This window comes from Balearica regulorum, chromosome 2 (assembly GCF_011004875.1).
Source record: "Balearica regulorum gibbericeps isolate bBalReg1 chromosome 2, bBalReg1.pri, whole genome shotgun sequence".
In the NCBI taxonomy this organism is placed as follows: Eukaryota; Metazoa; Chordata; class Aves; order Gruiformes; family Gruidae; genus Balearica; species Balearica regulorum.
The window spans coordinates 13,157,347-13,174,387 of record NC_046185.1 but is presented as its reverse complement, the minus strand read 5'-3'; the positions used below and the strand labels follow the sequence as shown (position 1 = coordinate 13,174,387).

At 47.5% G+C, this 17,041-nt stretch overlaps 1 protein-coding gene across 1 annotated transcript; it reads right to left on the bottom strand.

Moving 5' to 3' along the window:
- Positions 1 to 854: 854 nt before the first annotated feature.
- KLHL38 (kelch like family member 38) lies at positions 855 to 7,756 on the bottom strand. The gene is made up of 4 exons (XM_010312441.2): positions 7,545 to 7,756; positions 5,519 to 6,997; positions 3,975 to 4,080; positions 855 to 2,637 (listed from the first exon to the last, which is right to left on the bottom strand). Exons 2-4 carry the CDS (start codon positions 6,866 to 6,868, stop codon positions 2,351 to 2,353), a joined length of 1,743 nt encoding a protein of 580 aa, XP_010310743.2. The 5' UTR covers positions 6,869 to 6,997; positions 7,545 to 7,756; the 3' UTR covers positions 855 to 2,350.
- Positions 7,757 to 17,041: the final 9,285 nt, after the last annotated feature.

The window sequence follows — 17,041 nt, the reverse complement described above, 5'->3', positions numbered from 1 at the left end:
GCCCAGTGAACCCGGATTCCTCGAATTATGGGCAAGAGGTGAGGAGGTTTTGAAGGGAAGGATCAGAGGGTTGCAGCCAGAGCAGAGCTGGCCATAGTCCTTGGCATTTCTGGGGACTTGGGGTGACATGAGGGCTCCCCAAGGGCTGGGGGAAGGATGCTGTGTTCAACGCTGCTGTGACCGTGCCTCTTCTTTGCACTCAGCTACAGCTGCACAAGTACTATTTGGTCCCCACATGAATGCTGAGAAAATCACTAGTTATATGATATGGGAATTAAAAAAATCCATTTGCTTCCAAGTTATAACCAATGACTGTGGCAATGGTTGACAAACACAGGGTTATGGCCTCAAGTCAGCTTTTTTTCCTCGGTTCTGAGTACAGTCATGAGCCTGGCAGGAATCCGTGTCAGCTAAAATGTATGGCAGCAACTGCAGTCTCCTGGAGTTTTGGAGCTGAGTGGGGTCACAACAGGAAGGCGTTTGGGAAGGCGGCACTGTGGGGTTAGGAATAAACATCTCCCCAGGGCAGACTTTCCATAATTGGCCATGACAAGGCTTCTTTCTCCAGAGAACTGGAGCTGGCCTGTGAAGAAGCAGAATGAATCACTGCTCCGGTCCAATTTGGCAAGTGCTGTGATTTAGTCCTGCTTTGCACGGGGAGATGATGATATGGATTGAAAGACAGAGGAGAAACGTAGCCAAAGGCTTCTGAGCTGGGAGATGAGTTTGGGTTCCCACTCATATTTTGCAGGTTTACTCAGATCCTTAGAAGGAAACCCTGGCAAAAAATGCTGGGTTTTGGTTCCCTTTATCAACAATGCAGAGGGAACAATAGAGACTCCTGAACACAAAGCTCATACAAACAATAATAACCATTTTATTTTACATTGTTGCAACAGCAGTTGATATGCAATCCCTCGTTCCAGCCCCCCTCTTCACTAACTATTTTGTCTCCCTTCTGCTCCCAGGTACAGATTTATGGGAGGGGATCTTAGCGGTTGGAGCTGGTGTCCTGCAGCGTGGTGGTGACCATATGGCTGTGCAGCCTTCTGTGAGGAGGAGGGTTGAGCATGGTTTCCTCGTGCCACCCTGTACCCTCAGAAAAGTCCCACTTTCTTTCAGGTATGAGGAAAAGGGGGTGTTGTTTCTGCCATCCTTTCTCTGGATCGTGGTCACCAGTGCTATCTTAAAAGCTCCTTGCAATCTCAGCAATCTTACCAAGCCTGGTGACCTGACAGCAGTTCACAGCCTGTTCAGTATCTGATGATTAATCCCTTCCCTTTAAAAATATGAACTTAGTGGCAGAACCCCACAAAAATACTGGTGGAGCCAGAGCTGCTTTGCCAAGTGGCAAACTTAGACTTGCTCTTCTTGGAAAGCTGGTTTCCTGACACTGGCTTTCTCTCATCGCTGTTTTCCAGTGGTTTGGAGAGAGGAGGAAGGGAAAAAAAAAAAAATGTTCCTCCCAAATACCTCTTCTCTTTTACATCCTCTTTCCTCCATGTGTCCTCTCTGCTATTCCAGATTTCAGGAATTCCATCAGCCAAAAGGCTTCCTAACAAACCCCACTGCTATCCCCAAAGCAAAAGGAGAAGCAAGCTCCCTGCAAAACAAGATCTCTTGAAAAAGAAGACACAGACAATCTTCATTTCCATTCCCCCTTCTCCTGCTCCTTTGGAGAGTAGATGGATGGAACAAAAATCTTCCCTGCACCATGAAAGAGAGGTAGCTCAGAAAAGTCAAATTGCACCTTGTCACAATGTGAGAGTTCGGATCCAAGCATCAGACTTTTTCTAATTTCCAATTTGATGTTAGGAACATTAACACTTTATTTCTCATGAGATGACTACCATAGATAATGCAGGCAGTTGCTGCTGGGCTGGTTACAAGACTAGAGCTTGGGGCTCCCTATTCCAAATGCTCCCACCGCTCCAAATGGAAATGGTCTTTGTTCAACACTGAGCAGCAAAGGGCCATGGCATGCATGCTAACACAAATGCAAGTCACCCAGATCTTACTTTCCCCAGAGATACCAGCATTCCTATTCACCTTTCATTTTAAAGTCTGTACAAGGACAAATCCTGCACCAGGTTCTTACGTAGCATTTTTTTCCTGTTTTCTGAGACTCTGGGTAAGGTCTCTGGGACTTCAGCAGCACCACACGTGATTCCGGTCAGGTGAAAATGGCATGAGAACAAAGCTCATGACCTTTCTGGCAGAGCGCTTGGGAGATGACTAATGCTGCTGATGCCTTCAAGGTCAGGAGCTTGTAGGACTCCATGAGGATTCCCTGTCTGCTCTCTGCAGAGCAAAGCGGGTCCTTTCTGGGAAGGAAAGGACAAAATGTCATTTAGAGAAGGTTAGAACAGGGGACACACTGGAGTGTAAGGCACCCATGGTCAAAGAGCTTGTGTGGCAGTTTTCCCTTTGGTGTCCATGTGTCAGTCTCTGGGTCATAGCAGTCCAAGGAATCCAAGTCCTCAATGACATTGTCTGCAGTGAGACATCGTCCTCCTGTGACATACAGCTTGTTCTTGATGATGGTGGCTCCGTGATGCATTCGTCGGTCCTTCATGTCTGCACATTTAACAAACTTGTTGCCTTTTGTATCATAAGCAATTATTCTCCTGGTGTACCCTAAATGTGAAGCCAGAGGAGGAAGAGACAGATGGGAGTTTATTGCCAGCAGAAGGAGTAATAATGTATTTCCTGCTAGTCTTCAATAAAGCTTATTATAAAGGTACATAATTTGGCAGAATTAAGATATCTAAGCTGGGAAGTGATGATGTGTCACAAGAATGCCTATCTGTCTATCTTCGGTTCCTGTTTTTCCTTACCCTGTCTCATAGCACCTTGGCAGCCAAGGCTCGACAAGCACCATAAACCCCATCATATCAGGCAAGCAACCTGCCAAACACAGTTGGAGCTTGCAGTTTTCTGCATGAGCCTTCAAAGGTTCTGAAGTATTTCTTTTCACCTGACAGACTCCTAGAGCTTCACTTGGAAATACAGAAACCAATGGCACGTGGGGAAGGTGCAACAATGTCTTGTTGGGTTGGAGTCACAGCTGCCTACCGAATGGAGCTGCGTACTCAACAGCACTGGTGCTCACTCTGCTCCCACAGCCCTCAGCACCACATCTGTGGTGGCCACCATGCCAGTGACCCAATGGACAGCTCTTCCATTGAGGGGTGATGTAACCTCACATCTGCTGAGAGGTAAGGGCTGGTACCCGGGCCATTGCCCTGGAGCAATGGAGGTGTGGAAACTTGGTACCCAGCAGTACCTTACCCATGTATCCCTGTAGATAATCAAGTGCCCATGGCAAACAAACTGTTTTGGGCCATGTTTTGCAGGCCTTGAAGCTACTTTCCCTAACAAAAATCAAGACCTGTCTTGTTTAGGCCAACCCACTCCCCTTTGTTATGATGTGACCAGTCATGCAAAGAGGATCTGAAATGTGATGAAAGCTATTTTTAAGAGAAAATGTTATTTTTGTGGGGTTTACTGTTGTTGATAAACCAAGAGTATTTGGCTAATGTTTTGGCACGGAAGCTGGTAATTAAAACCTGACCATGGTTAATTTCCCTACTTGCCCTTGGCTTCCTCCCTTCTTCTGCAGAGCAGTAACTTGGGTGGGTCCTGCTACCCAGAGTAAGAAGGTGCCCCATGGAGAACTTGACACCCCTTCCATGGCCATGAGACCCCCTAGGAGTTGTGTATGGAGGGTAGACACACTCTTCCTGTCCTTCCCAGGCTCCACAGGGCTTTTTTGGGACCACATCCTGCAGATGCTATTTGCCCCTGTAGCGTGATAGCCATGCTGAGCATTGGCACTTCTCACTGCCAGGTGGGCTGGCTGCGGCTCTGACCATCCCTGGCTGAAGCAGGGAGCACCCTGAGCAGGAAGGGTGAGAAATCCCGCAGGAGCTGGGCAGGGGCAGGCGGGAGTGAAGGCAAAACAGAGCCCTTACCTCCTACGATGATAATCTGGTCTCCAATCACAACAGCTGGTGCACAGACATTCTTCACCACTCTGGTTTCCATCCGAAACCACATATTCCTGGAGACATGGTAAACCTGACAAATAAATAAAGATATACACACAGCTGTTTATGTTGCATTTTAACTGGCAATTGTAATTACAGCGGAACTTACAGCTTTTATTTTCTCCTAATGAATACAATCCACTGGCCTGAGCTTCTGGAAACCTGAGAATTTACCCACTTCTTTTCCTAATATGTCCCCTTGGAAAGCGTTCTAGTTCTCCAGACTTCTCTGCTCAGGAGATGCTAGCACATGCACTAAAGCAGAGTGTATCTGCCATACACAAGCTGCTCAGCTGTAAATCTTTGCATGGCCATTAATTCACTGTAACTCCTGGATAATGCTCTCCCAAAGTGCAAGGCGTTTCATTTTATTTTCCAGTTATTCTGTGTATTCCTGCCTTAGTCTTAGCAATTTCCTGGACAAACAAACCTCAACTTCACCTAGCTTTGCTGGCAGCCACCATGTTTGCCCAGCTGCTGTATTTGTGCTGGTGGCTGGTATGAACTCAGATTAGCAAGGAGACTTGTTGATGGGATGTAGAGTGATATCTAAGTCATCAATTTATTTGAGAAAAAGAGTTCTTGCCAGATGATGATCAATCATCTGTATCTGGGAGACGCAAACTTTTATGTCATGTCATCCACTACTTAATATAGTAAATACCTCCAAGACATCTCCCCACTAACTGATAAATACATTTCCTTCCCCCGATAATCAAGAGTGTTATCACCGCAAAGAAGTATTGCTTATGTGCTGGCTGAAACCTTGGCCTTTAATGATCTTTTTTAGTTAAAGCATCTAAGCCAGTAAAAAAAACAGTCATGGAGAAAGTAACACTACAACATCGTTAAAGCATCAGATCAGATAAGAATGGATTTCATGTATTTTTTCCTCCTAATAGAGTTTAACCGCTGAAAGCAGGCAGAGAGCCAGCAACATGTGGCAGGAGCCACATTTATAACACAACTGTTTATATGAAATAACTGTCAGTTTAAGTTCTGGCCTTTTGATGAGTGAGAATCTAATCACCCTAATGATCGCAAATCTTTGCTTTCACTGTGAGCGAGCAGGTGCGGAGCCGAGACCCCAGCTTGGCTGCCGAATGGAAAGCACTGATTTTGGTGAGATTGGCTACAGGCGTGAAGCCAGGCAGAGGGCTCAGCCGCTGCCTGCCACAGCATCACCTGCAGGAGCCCTGGCCGTACCATCAGAAACTCGCCAGCGGCAGAGCTGACTGGCACCAGAAGAACTGCCTCTGGGCTTGTGCCTGAAAACCACTCAAAGGCAAAAATAAAAGAGTTGCAAAGTTCCTTGCAGAGAAGACTTCCCTGAAGCCATGTGCCTGCTCATCCTGCCTCTTGCTGCAACTCACAATAAAGTTTTTTTGGGCGTTGATTTTCTCAGGAGGGTGACGAACTGCTGAATACCTTAGATGAAACTGCCTACAACAAGTAGGACTGACCATTACCTGGATCAGTCGGACAGGGTTTTGCATAATGTCTTCTCCCCCAAACAGGTAGACCCTCTGATCTTTGGCAGCAACAGCAGGGTGAAGGACGGCAACAGGCATGTTTGCCATGCTCTCACAGGTGTTGTAGATGCTATCATATCTTTCCACAGAATTCAGGATTTCCTGGTTTTCACCAATTCCACCAAATGATAAAATATAATTTTTATATGCCAAGCTTCTGTGGGAGTAACGTGGAACTAACATGGGCTCAACCAACCTCCACTGATTGAGTTTGAGGGAGTAAATGTAAATATTATCACTGACAGGGCTTTTCTTATTGCTAACAGGCATCCCTCCGAGCACATAAATATTGCTGTGTAAGCTCACTGCTGAAGCTTTGTACAGGCGCATGGGAAGTTTGGCCAGGCTTAGCCATTGGTTGGTCTTGTCATCGTAGAGCAGGACATCTCTCGTGGTCTGCTGACTGTCCTTTCTGCCACCAATGATGATGAGGAACTCTTGGTTGGAGTACCTGCGGGGAACATGCAACATGGGCTTGATGTCAGGTGCGTTGGTGCTGTACAAGGAAAACATATGTCTCCGGACTGACTCAAGGATGCTCCTGCAAGTGGGCGAGGACTGAACAAGGGAGTCATTGGCAATGAAGTGGAAGAGGAAAGTTGGATGGACATACTGAAGCCGGACCTTCTTGAACAACTCTTGGATGTAACGTTGTCTTGCCTGGAGGTCATGCCGGATCCAGACCATCAGTGTCTCAAAGACCTGCTCCTCCTCCCCACAGAGCTCATCGTCCCCAAGGTAATCGATGAGCTCCAAGGGACAAAGGTCCTTCAGGTCCTCAGAAGAGGCCACCTCAGGAAAGCATTTCAAAGCCATAGCCTTGGCTTTTTTATTCAGGTTTTGGCAGTTCAAGACTTTTGCGAGTCTGATCATGCTTAGACAGTTGTCAGGAGTCAGCCTGTCTTGGAGGTAGGCAGAGCAGGCCTCAAACAGCTTAGTGTACTGCAGCATGGAGGCCGTCTCCAAGAGGCACAGTACATTCTCGGCAGATATAAGAATCTCCCCCGTGTAAATGTAAAGGATAATCTGATCCAAAATCTCAGCGTCAATGCCTTTCAGGATGACTTTAGCCTGGCGACTCTCTCTGAAGTTGTTACAAAACATCGCCTTGAAGTAGGGACTGCTGGAAGCCAGCACGTTTCGGTGGCAGGGGATTTCAAAGCCCCCAGAGCAGAGGGTAACATCAGTCAGCATCCCACTCTGCCGCAGAGCATTCAGCTGCCTCAGCAGTTCAGAGGAGAAGTCCTGGTCTTTGAAGAGAAACTCCTCAGTGGATCTTTCCTCCATAGCAAACTAGGAGAGAGATGAAGTCTGGACTTGGCAGGAAAAAACCCCAAATTCTTAGCAGCTTTTATTGAAATATCCAGCTCCAAGGGAACAAATCAGGACTTTGATGTTGCTCTAAATATCCGTTCACTGTTATGCATAAAAATGGAACATGGGTTAAGCACAGTGGGAAAATAATAAAGAAGCTAAAAGGTCGCTAAGACACTTTAAAATTTTCATAAAGTTATCAGATAGGTTGCAGCTCTGAGGTCAGCACTGCCTGTGTCCCTGGCAAGAAGCAAAAGCACTGAAGTTATCTCACTGATTTGGGATGAAAGCTGAACGGCCGAAGCAATTGGTTTGTTCATTTTAATCACGTCGAATAAATGTGCTTAGACATTTATTCACTATTTTAAAGTATTAGCAGTTTAGTAGCTTGCGCCTCTTTCCCCTAGAGTTAGTCACTCCCAAAGAATGTAAATCTGGCAGAGCTGAACTCTGCAGCAGGGAAAACGAAACCCTAGAGACAGGGAATCTGCATTAAAATGGTTATTTATTAACTCTGCTTAGCTGTTGTTTTCTTTTATGTTAATCAGACACACAATGACTAAATTAAGTGCCAGGCAGAACAATATGAGTATCTATTGTCATGGCTAACTGCTCAACCTGCAGTGAAACGTAGGGTAGAAACATTTACCTTCTGTTGTCCTTCACTGCATGCACTTACTCTCTGCCGTTTATTCTCTGCTGGGATTTTCCATAGCTAGAGCCTGGATAAAAACCTATAAACCCACAGGACGTTTCTTTCAGTAGGTAAGTGATTCATAGAGGGTGATTTCTGGATGTGTTTATTCTGAAGTCACTTTTGCCGCTTTCGGGAGCTGTGTGCAGGAGTGGCGAGGCGGTGGGGCATTGTATACATTCCAGCGCTAAGAATAGGCGCGCACGGGCTTCTCGCTGTTATCACATGTGACGCGCCGTTGCCTTTTGCAATGACCTGACCAGTACTGAGCATGCCCGAGTGGTGTTTTTCTGGCAAATGTTTACATATAATAAATAGACACGAAGAGGAAAGTTCACTTATAAAAGTCCTGGCCGTCTGTTTGGAAACAGCGGCAGGACCCTGTCCTAAAGTGCCTGGGAACTCTAGAAGCCTGTAAACAGTCTGCAATGCTTTGCGCTAGGTAATGCACTGTCACGGTGCTTTCATGGAGGAAGAGGGAGAGAGAAAGGCTTCCAGGGACCTTGGTAGGATGGACCATGTCTCCACTTTAGGGAGAGATCTGGGGAGCATCGGCTCATTGCAGTCTGGTGGGAGAGGCTGATACACCGGGACCCTGCACCCAGGGCTGCCCCAAGGTGGGCAGGGAGACCCTGGCTACCTCTGCCAAGCAGGGAACAAAATTCACTCTTGGAGCAATTTATCTTTATGATGCTACTCGATATTTCATAGAAATAACCAGGTTATGGCCTTTTGTGTAAGGACGTCAGCTCTCTGAAACCCTTAGAAAGAACTTCTCAAGCAGGTGGTTTGAGGAAGCTCAGAGTTACAGGTGGGAGGACTGGAGCAGGTTGCCGAAGTGAGTGCAGAAAACTGGAACCTGGGGTCCCAGGGTAGCAAGTCCCAGGGTGGCACTCAGCTCCCCAGGGTAGACACCATGATGGGGTTTCTAACTGAAGATGCCTGCATGTGAACAAAGAGTCTGAGCTCCTTTTGCAGCCAGTGAGGTCTAGTCAATACAACTGAGTCTGTCAAGTTATTCAGGTCACCAGTAAGTACCACCTATATTTGGGCAGGTGAACAGTCCTCCAGACACTGCTAAGTCTCCACGGGTGCTCAGCTGCCTCAATCACATGTAGGTGTCCCATGTAAGTATTTGCTATGACGAGCCTAAATCCATCCCCAGGGCTGGGATCAGTCAAGTGCCTCATGCCAGCAGAGGATCCTCCACAACCCCAGCTGGCCCCCGGCCGGGGTCTCCAGCAGATCCAATGTGGTGTGTTCCAGATCTGTGCCAATTTACTGGGTGTTTCAAGCAAAATGCATTGGCTGTCCATGCCTGGGTAACTGGATTGGGCCCCTCATCTGTGCTGAAATTCCTCCCTTTGTTCTGGGATGGGACTGAATCCAAAATGGCGTTTCTAAGCATCGCTACTGCAGGGAAACACAAGGTTAAAGCAGAACTCCTTCTCATATTTTCAAAGCCTAAGCTCATGGGTGAGTCATGTCTGCGTCTAGTCACAGCGAGGCAGATGAGCAAAAATTGTTGGGAGCCATGGTGCCCTATGTCAGCTCCTGTGCCACGCTGGTGTTTGCTGTCCTCCATATGTTCCTGCCCCCACGTCCGCGGCGCAGCAGGGATGGGGGCAGCTTGTTTCTCTGAAAACAGCAGCTTTGCATCACGGGTCATGCTCTACATGGCCTTTCCCAGAGACTTTTCAATGCAGCATAACAACATGGTGAAATGCCTGAAGGCTAGACAAAACCCTGGAGGCCCAGACCCGTGTTAAAGACAGGGTGGGGTTGGGCTGGCATAGCTTTTTGGAGGCTGTAGCATCTTCCTTTCCTGCACAATCTGTGCGTGTTTGTGCACACGTGTGTGAGGATGGCCAGACAAGGTGAGGGAGGGGAAGGGCAGGAGCCACTGGACTTGACTCCTGCAGATGAGTCACTTTGAGGGTAAACATGGCAATGTGCAGGCTCTTCTCTCTCCTCGACTAGAGACGACCTGGAGGATGATGTTGGGGCACTGGGGAAAACGCGCTTTCCCCTCCTTACTCCCAACCGCCGCTGCCTCACCAGCTGGCCATGATCTTGCTATAAATATTTAGAGTGGCATTAAAAACCCAAAGGAGAATTTCTCTCTCCTCATCCAGAGAACATTAGCTACCCAAACAAAACGCCCTCTCGCTTTCTTTCTTGCTCTGTATGTATATGCTCTCGTTGCGGTCCGTTTTGATGATTGATTTCGCTTTATATCTCTGTTCTGGCTCTAACTCGTTGCTGCCTGTTTAGTTCTGCCTCTTCCTGGCAGTGGTTTGGATTATTTTTTTTAACCCTTAAAGAAACAAATGATGCTATCTGACTTCACTAACGACACTGTTTTATGGGGTCGGGGAAGGGTAGGTGGGATGTTCTCCTGCTTTAGATACTGATGAATGTGGCATTTATTTAGAAGATCCCAGGCTTGAGGGCTTTGCATGGTTATGCAAAATCCTGCTAACCCAGAGTACAGCGTGTGCTATTTAAATAGCTTATTGCTCTTGGGGGGGTTGCTGTTCCCTGCTGAGTCCCCACACAGGTCCCTGCCAATTCGGGGCCAAGGCTCCCAAGCAACGGATCTCGTGCTGCCTGCTTTACGACTCTCTTTTCTTTCTTTCCCAGAGATTATGGTTTCAGACACATCTCCAACCAAATGCGCACATCAGCACTGCTTAGTTAGGATTTCCTTTATAAATAAACTAGAAATAATTTTTCATGGCATATCCTAGAACAGTATGTCCTATACGGCCCCTACTGCTGCAGCGTGACCTCCAGTGAGAGGGAAGAGGTGTTTCTTCTGTGAGACAGTGTAACTTGTCTGAGAAAGTCTGTTTTTGAATGAGTTCTTGACGCAGGTTTCCTAAGTTGGCGTGCTACAGACAGAACCAGGTCTGAGCAGTCTTTTTTGGGAGAACAAGGTGGTGCATTAACAATGGGAGCAGGATGTTGCATGGGCTGGTCTGACCACTATGTGCAAGTGGGAAAGTGGCCTGGTTCGCAGGTTACATGACCCAGCAGCACCGTGGGACGTGATGCTGCAGGTCCCCCATAGCCCTGGAGCGGGGCTGGAGCCCTTGGGGGCTCGTGAAGACAGCGACCCTCTGCAACTGCTGCTGGACAAACTCCATCAATGGCCAGTTTCTAGAAAATGGAAATGTCTACTGAAGAACGACTTTGCTGCAATGCTGTATACTTATGCTTCTGCTCCTTCTGCTCTCTCTCCTTAAGTGTTTGGGATTGCTCAGTTTTGGAATTAGGATGGTTGAACCTTTGATCTGACCCAGAGCAGTTCTTCTTATGCTTTAATGTAATGGGATGATGAAATGTCTATTATCATGCACTAAGCAACAGAGCGTAAAAAAGCTGTAATCTAATCAGCCAGCAGACAGGTGCACAGAGAAGATCGGTGATGTCAGACAACTTCTACAACTTATACACTGATCCTATTACAATTCAGGTGAAAATGAACAAATACGGATAAGGAAAAAAGGACTGTTCAAGGCAGAGACTTCACTGAGCTTATTCAGTGTTATGTGCGCTGCCTCAATGACTACCAGGCCACACATGTATCAAGAGAGAGATCATTCCTTTCCCCAAATTCGCAGTCTAAATAGTCAGGGGGACAAGAAAAAATATTCCTTATTATGGTCTTTATAAAGCTGGGAGAGGGAATAAAACCCAGGGTTAACATTCCTCACTGTAAAAAGAGACAATTACAGGGATCATAATTAATCAGATGCCATGAGTTGGAGAGGATGGGAAGATGCCCCAAGCAGCAGTGGTGGCTGGCTGGGGTGACAGTCTTCAGCCCAGGAGGGGAGAGCAGCTAGTGCTGCCTGGGATGCTGCATGCCCTGACAGTGCAGAGCCTGGTCGGTGGCCCCGAGCAGGGTAAGATGGGCACCTAACACCATTTTGCTTATTATAAGCTGGAGGGAAGAGAAATAAGGGAGTAGAAAGGAAGCCTAATATGTGGGGGAATTATTAGATTTTTATATAGCATATTTACACATGCCTGTAAACGTATGTAATGAATATGCACATTGAAAGATAAGTCTATACTAGCAAATTACTATCAAGAGATAGCATGGATAGGGATCTTTCTACTCAACATGTATGTCAGTATATCTCACTCAGCTGATAACACCACCAGGAGACCTAACTCCACATGTGAAGTCTGGGCCAGACCTGTAAGGGAGATGTTTCCCCACACCCAGCACCCAGTTTTGGACACATTCCGATACTCCCCACTGAAGCAGCCTCCCTGAGTCCTGTCCGTGCTCAGCTGGAGTGTGGATTTACTATTTGCTCCTTTGGCTTGGGAAAACAGACCTTTGACCCTGTCCTCTGGCTCCCTGGTTGACATCTCAGGTTCACTGGAGGCAATGAAACTCCCCAAGCTAGCAAGAAGCAGAGAAGACATTGAAAAGTAAACAGAATCCAGTGTGAATATGGGGAATCGATGGACAATAGTACGTGACAATAAGATGAAGTCCTTTGTGTTATTTCAGGCAACTGAAATACAATGACTATTCCACATGGCACTACCAGGTGTGGTCTCCTGCTCACAAACTACCTAATTCTCCTAGAGTCATGGGAAGATTGGGTTGGGGACCCCCTGGGAGCTCACCTACCGCAACCGCCTGCTCACAGCAGGGCTAACCTCAGAGTTAGATCAGGTTGCCCAGGGACTTGTCCAGCTGAATTTTTGAAATCTTGAAAGATGGAGATTTCGCAACCTCTCTTGACAACCTGCTCCAGTCCTGAACTGCTCTCCTTGGTGAAGATTTTTTCCTGTGTGGCCAATAGGAATTTCCTTTGTTGCAATGTGTGAGTGCTGCCACTCGCCCACAGAGAAGTCTGCTAACTTCCTTCCGCTGCTACTGTTTGCCAACTATCTGGTTGGCAACTTTTCTTTAAGTCCAAGACACTCTTATGATCCTTCTCTCTCATCCCTCTGTAACTATTGCGTTACTCATTTTCTATTTATCTGTTTAGCAAACATGATTTTCCTGAATGCCTTATCACCACAGCTGTCGTTCATATTGGTATCATACTTAATTCTAAACTAAGGCTTATTTTAAGATTTGAATGAAGCTGGGTTTGGTTCTGATTTTGTAGGCGAGGTAACAGACTACATCTGGAAAGACTGGTCTTGAAATCTGAACTTGAATTTTGAACCTCTGACTTTTGTTAGAGGCATAGGGACAAGTTTAACTCTTACAGCATTGGAGACTCAGAGCAACTTCACAAGTGTCACTGCCATCACTGTATGTATTGTGTACAGATAGAGAGATATAGCATGTAATTCAGTAATAACTTTGGCCCAGTATGTGTGGATATGAAGATGTGTGGGCTCCTGGCTTGGTTTCAGGCCAATCTCTAATTAAAGACTGAAAGATTAAGATCAAAGCAATTGTACTCTTCCTTCTTTAGTCAGAATGACCTACTAGTGTTAATTAAAACAGTCTTTAGGCAAAAATAAATTTGGCTGCCAAAGTTATGTGCTTCACATTAAATAAGGACATAGCTGGGTTTAAAGTGTGCTGAGCTTCTAGAGGTTTCACAAAAACCACTCATATAGCTTTGGGCACTCTTGTTGGAATATTTTAAAACAAATCCTTTGCCTAAACTAGCTCCTTCATGTGCATTTCAGACACCCACTGGCTTTTTCTTCAAACTACATGATTTGAGAATGAGTACCTGCCATCTTGGCCTGAACATACAGTGTGACCTCTGGAGGATAAAATATAGAATCGTAGAATCATAGAATGCTTTGGGTTGGAAGGGACCTCAAAGATCATCTAGTTGGGACACCCTCCACTGGACAAGGTTGCCCAAAGCCCCATCCAGCCTGGCCTTCAACACTTCCAGGGAGGGGGCATCCACAACTTCTCTGGGCAACCTGTTCCAGGTTCCAATCTACCCTCCTTCAGTTTAAACCCATTACCCCTTGTCCTATCACTACTTGCCCTTGTAAACAGTCCCTCTCCAGCTTTCCTGTAGGCCCCTTCAGGTACTGGAAGGCTGCTCTAAGGTCTCCCCAGAGCCTTCTCTTCTCCAGGCTCAACAACCCCAACTCTCTCAGCCTGTCTTCATAGGAGAGGTGCTCCAGCCCTCTGATCAGCTTCGTGGCCCTCCTCTGGACGTGTTCTAACACATCTGTGTCTTTCTTGTACTGGGACCCCCAGAGCTGGACACAGTACTCCAGGTGGGATCTCATGAGAGTGGAGTAGAGGGGCAGAATCATCTCCTTTGACCTGCTGGTCACACTTCTTGTGATGCAGCCCAGGATACGGTTCACTTTCTGGGCTGCAAGCACATGCTACTGGCTCATGGTGAGCGTCTTGTCCACCACCCCCCCTATGTCCTTCTCCTCAGGGCTGCTCTCAATTTATTCTCTGCCCAGCCTGTAGTTGTGCTTGGGATCACGCTGACCCACGTGCAGGACCTAGCACTTGGCCTTGTTGAACTTCATGCAGTTCGCATGGGCCCACCTCTCAAGCCTGTCAAGATCCCTCTGGGCATCATCCCTTCCCTCCAGTGTGTTGACCACACCACACAGCTTGGTGTCGTTGGCAAACTTGCTGAGGGTGCACTCGATCCCACTGTCCATGTTGCTGACAAAGATGTTAAACAGTGCCAGTCCCAATACTGCCCCCTGAGGAACACCACTCATCACTGGTCTCCACTTGGACATTGAGCCGTTGACCACAATTCTTTGGGTGCGACCATCCAGCCAATTCCTTATCCACTGAGTGGTCCATTGGTCCAGTCCATGTCTCTCCAATTTAGACACAAGGATGTCGTGTGGGACAGTGTCAGATGCTTTGCACAAGTCCAGGCAGATGACATCAGTTGCCCTTCCCTTATCCACTAATGCTGTAAACCCATCATAGAAGGCCACCAAGTTTATTAGCCATGTTGGCTGTCACCAATCACCTCCTTATTTTCCATGTGCCTCAGCTTAGTTTCCAGGAGGATCTGCTCCATCATCTTGCTGGGCATAGAGGCTTGTAGTCCCCTGGTCTTCCTTTTTTCCCTTTTTAAAAATGGGGATTACATTTCCCCTTTTCCATTTGGTGGGACTTCATGGGACTGCCATGACTTCTCAAATATGATGTAAAGTAGCTTAGCGACTTTATCCGCCAGTTCCCTCAGGACCCGTGGATGCATCTCATGAGGCCCCATGGAGTTGTGCACCTTCAAGTTCCTTGGATGGTCTTAAACCTGATCTTGTCCTACAGTGGGCAGTTCTTCATTTTCCCAGTCCCTGTCTTTGCCTTTTGCAACTTGGGCAGTGTGGCTAGAGCACTTCCCAGTGAAGACTGAGGCACAAGTCATTGAGTACTTCAGCCTTCTTCACATCCTGCGTAACCAGGTTTCCCGTTTCCTTCCGGAGGGTGCCCACATTTTGCCTAGTCTTTCTTTTACCACTGACATACCTACAGAAGCTTTTCTTGCTGCCCTTGACATCCCTGGCCAGATTTAATTCTATCAGGGCTTTAGCTTTCCTAACCTGCTCCCTGGTTGCTCAGACAGTTTCTCTGTATTCCTCCCAGGCTACCTGCCCTTGCTTCCATCATCTGTAGGCTCCCTTTTTGTGTTGGAGTTTGCCCAGGATCTCCTTGTTCATCTATGCAGGCCTCCTGGCGTTTTTACCTGATTTCCTCTTTGTTGGGATGCATCACTCCTCAGCTTGGAGGAGGTGATCCTGGAATACTAACCAGCTGTCTTGGTCACGTCTTCCCTCCAAGGCTTTGTCCCATGGTACTCTACCTAGCAGGTCCCTGAAGAGGCCAAAGTCTGCTCTCCTGAAGTCCAGGGTAGTGAGCTTGCTGTGCCCCCTCCTCGCTGCCCTCAAGATCTTGAACTCCACCATTTCATGGTCACTGCAGTCAAGGCTGCCCTTGAGCTTCACATTCCCCACCAGACCCTCCTTGTTGGAGAGAACAAGGTCCAACATGGCACCTCTCCTCCTTGGCTCCTCTACCACTTGGAGAAGGAACTGGTTATCAACACATTCCAGGAACCTCCTGGATTGCTTATGCCCTGCTGTGTTGTCCCTCCAAGAGATATTGGGGTGGTTGAAGTCCCCCCATGAGGACCAGGGTTTGTGAACGTGAGGCTGCTCCTATCTGTCTATAGAGGGCCTCATCTGCTCAGTCTTCCTGCTCAGGTGGCTTGTAGCAGACCCCCGTTATGATGTCACCTGTCCCTGTCCTCCCTTTAATCCTGACCCATAAGCTCTCAGTCAGCTCCTCGTCCATCCCCAGGTGGAGCTCCAGGCACTCCAGCTGGTGATTGACATAGAGGGTGACACCCCCCCCTCGTCTCCCCTGCCTGTCCTTCCTAAAGAGCCTGTACCCTTCCATCCCAACACTCCAGTCATAGGAGCCGTCCCACCATGTCTCCGTGATGCCAATGAGATCATAGCCCTGCAGGCATGTGCACGTCTCCAGCTCCTCTTGTTTATTCCCCGTGCTACTGGCATTTGCATAGAGGCATTTCAGTTGGGCCCCTGATGAAGCTGACTGACTGGCTGGAGTGGCTGGAATTCCTTTGTGCTGCACTTCAGGTGCTCTCCTGCTGACCTGACACTGGACACCTAAGCAGACTGTTCATCTATCCTTTCTATAGTCTCTGGTTACAAGAGCCCCATGGCAACAGGCACAAGGAGATACACAGATCCTGCAGTGCTCTGCTCTTTCTGGGTCTGAACATTAAAATGTCTTTGATAAAGTCAAATCTGGAATCAGATGGTTCAGTGTAGGTTCAGGATACGCCTCTGATATTTTTAGGTTGCTAGAAATGTTGCCAAAGGGGGGTCAGGCCTCTAAAACACTGGAACATCCTGTTACGCCTGCATGACACACAGGTCATCCTTCTTAAAAGCCCTCCGTCTTTCCCATCTCCCATTTATTTTGCCTCATCTTTACAAACTATAACTAGACGGCCGGTACTACTGATGTGACATTGATACAAGCAGGGAGAAACAGGTCCAGTGCTTCAGAAATAGTATTTTCAACGGGAATTAGATGCCACCAGCTATCATACCTCAGAGGATCTAGGTCTGAAATACCCTTCCCCTTGCAGAGCAGTACACTCAAAAGGAGGAAGGGGCCAGACACAGAGAAACACTCACAACCCACCTCCTTGACCCAGACTCTCCTCTCTCTCCTCTTGTTTGTCAAGCCCTGTCATGGTATTTTTCAGCTACATCTTCTGTCATAAGATTATAGGATTTTAGGGTAATTCAGGGAGGAAGGGACCTCCAGTGGTCTCCAATTTAACCTCCAGCTCAAAGCTGGATCAGCCATGAGATCAGTCAAGGTTGCTCAGGGTTTTATCCAGTCAGGTCTTGGAACCCTCCAGAGACGGAGACCATGCAGCTGTCCTGAGGCCCATGTGGGAACAGCATTCCCCTCCCCA

What these genes read in the sequence shown, in the direction of transcription:
- KLHL38 (XM_010312441.2), bottom strand. Translation starts at nt 6,868, where the DNA reads ATGGAGGAAAGATCCACTGAGGAGTTTCTCTTCAAAGACCAGGACTTC. An exon ending in ACCCTGTCCGACTGATCCAG is followed by an intron (nt 4,081 to 5,518) that starts GTAATGGTCAGT and finishes TTTATTTGTCAG; the next exon opens with GTTTACCATGTCTCCAGGAA. An exon ending in CCAGATTATCATCGTAGGAG is followed by an intron (nt 2,638 to 3,974) that starts GTAAGGGCTCTG and finishes CTTCACATTTAG; the next exon opens with GGTACACCAGGAGAATAATT.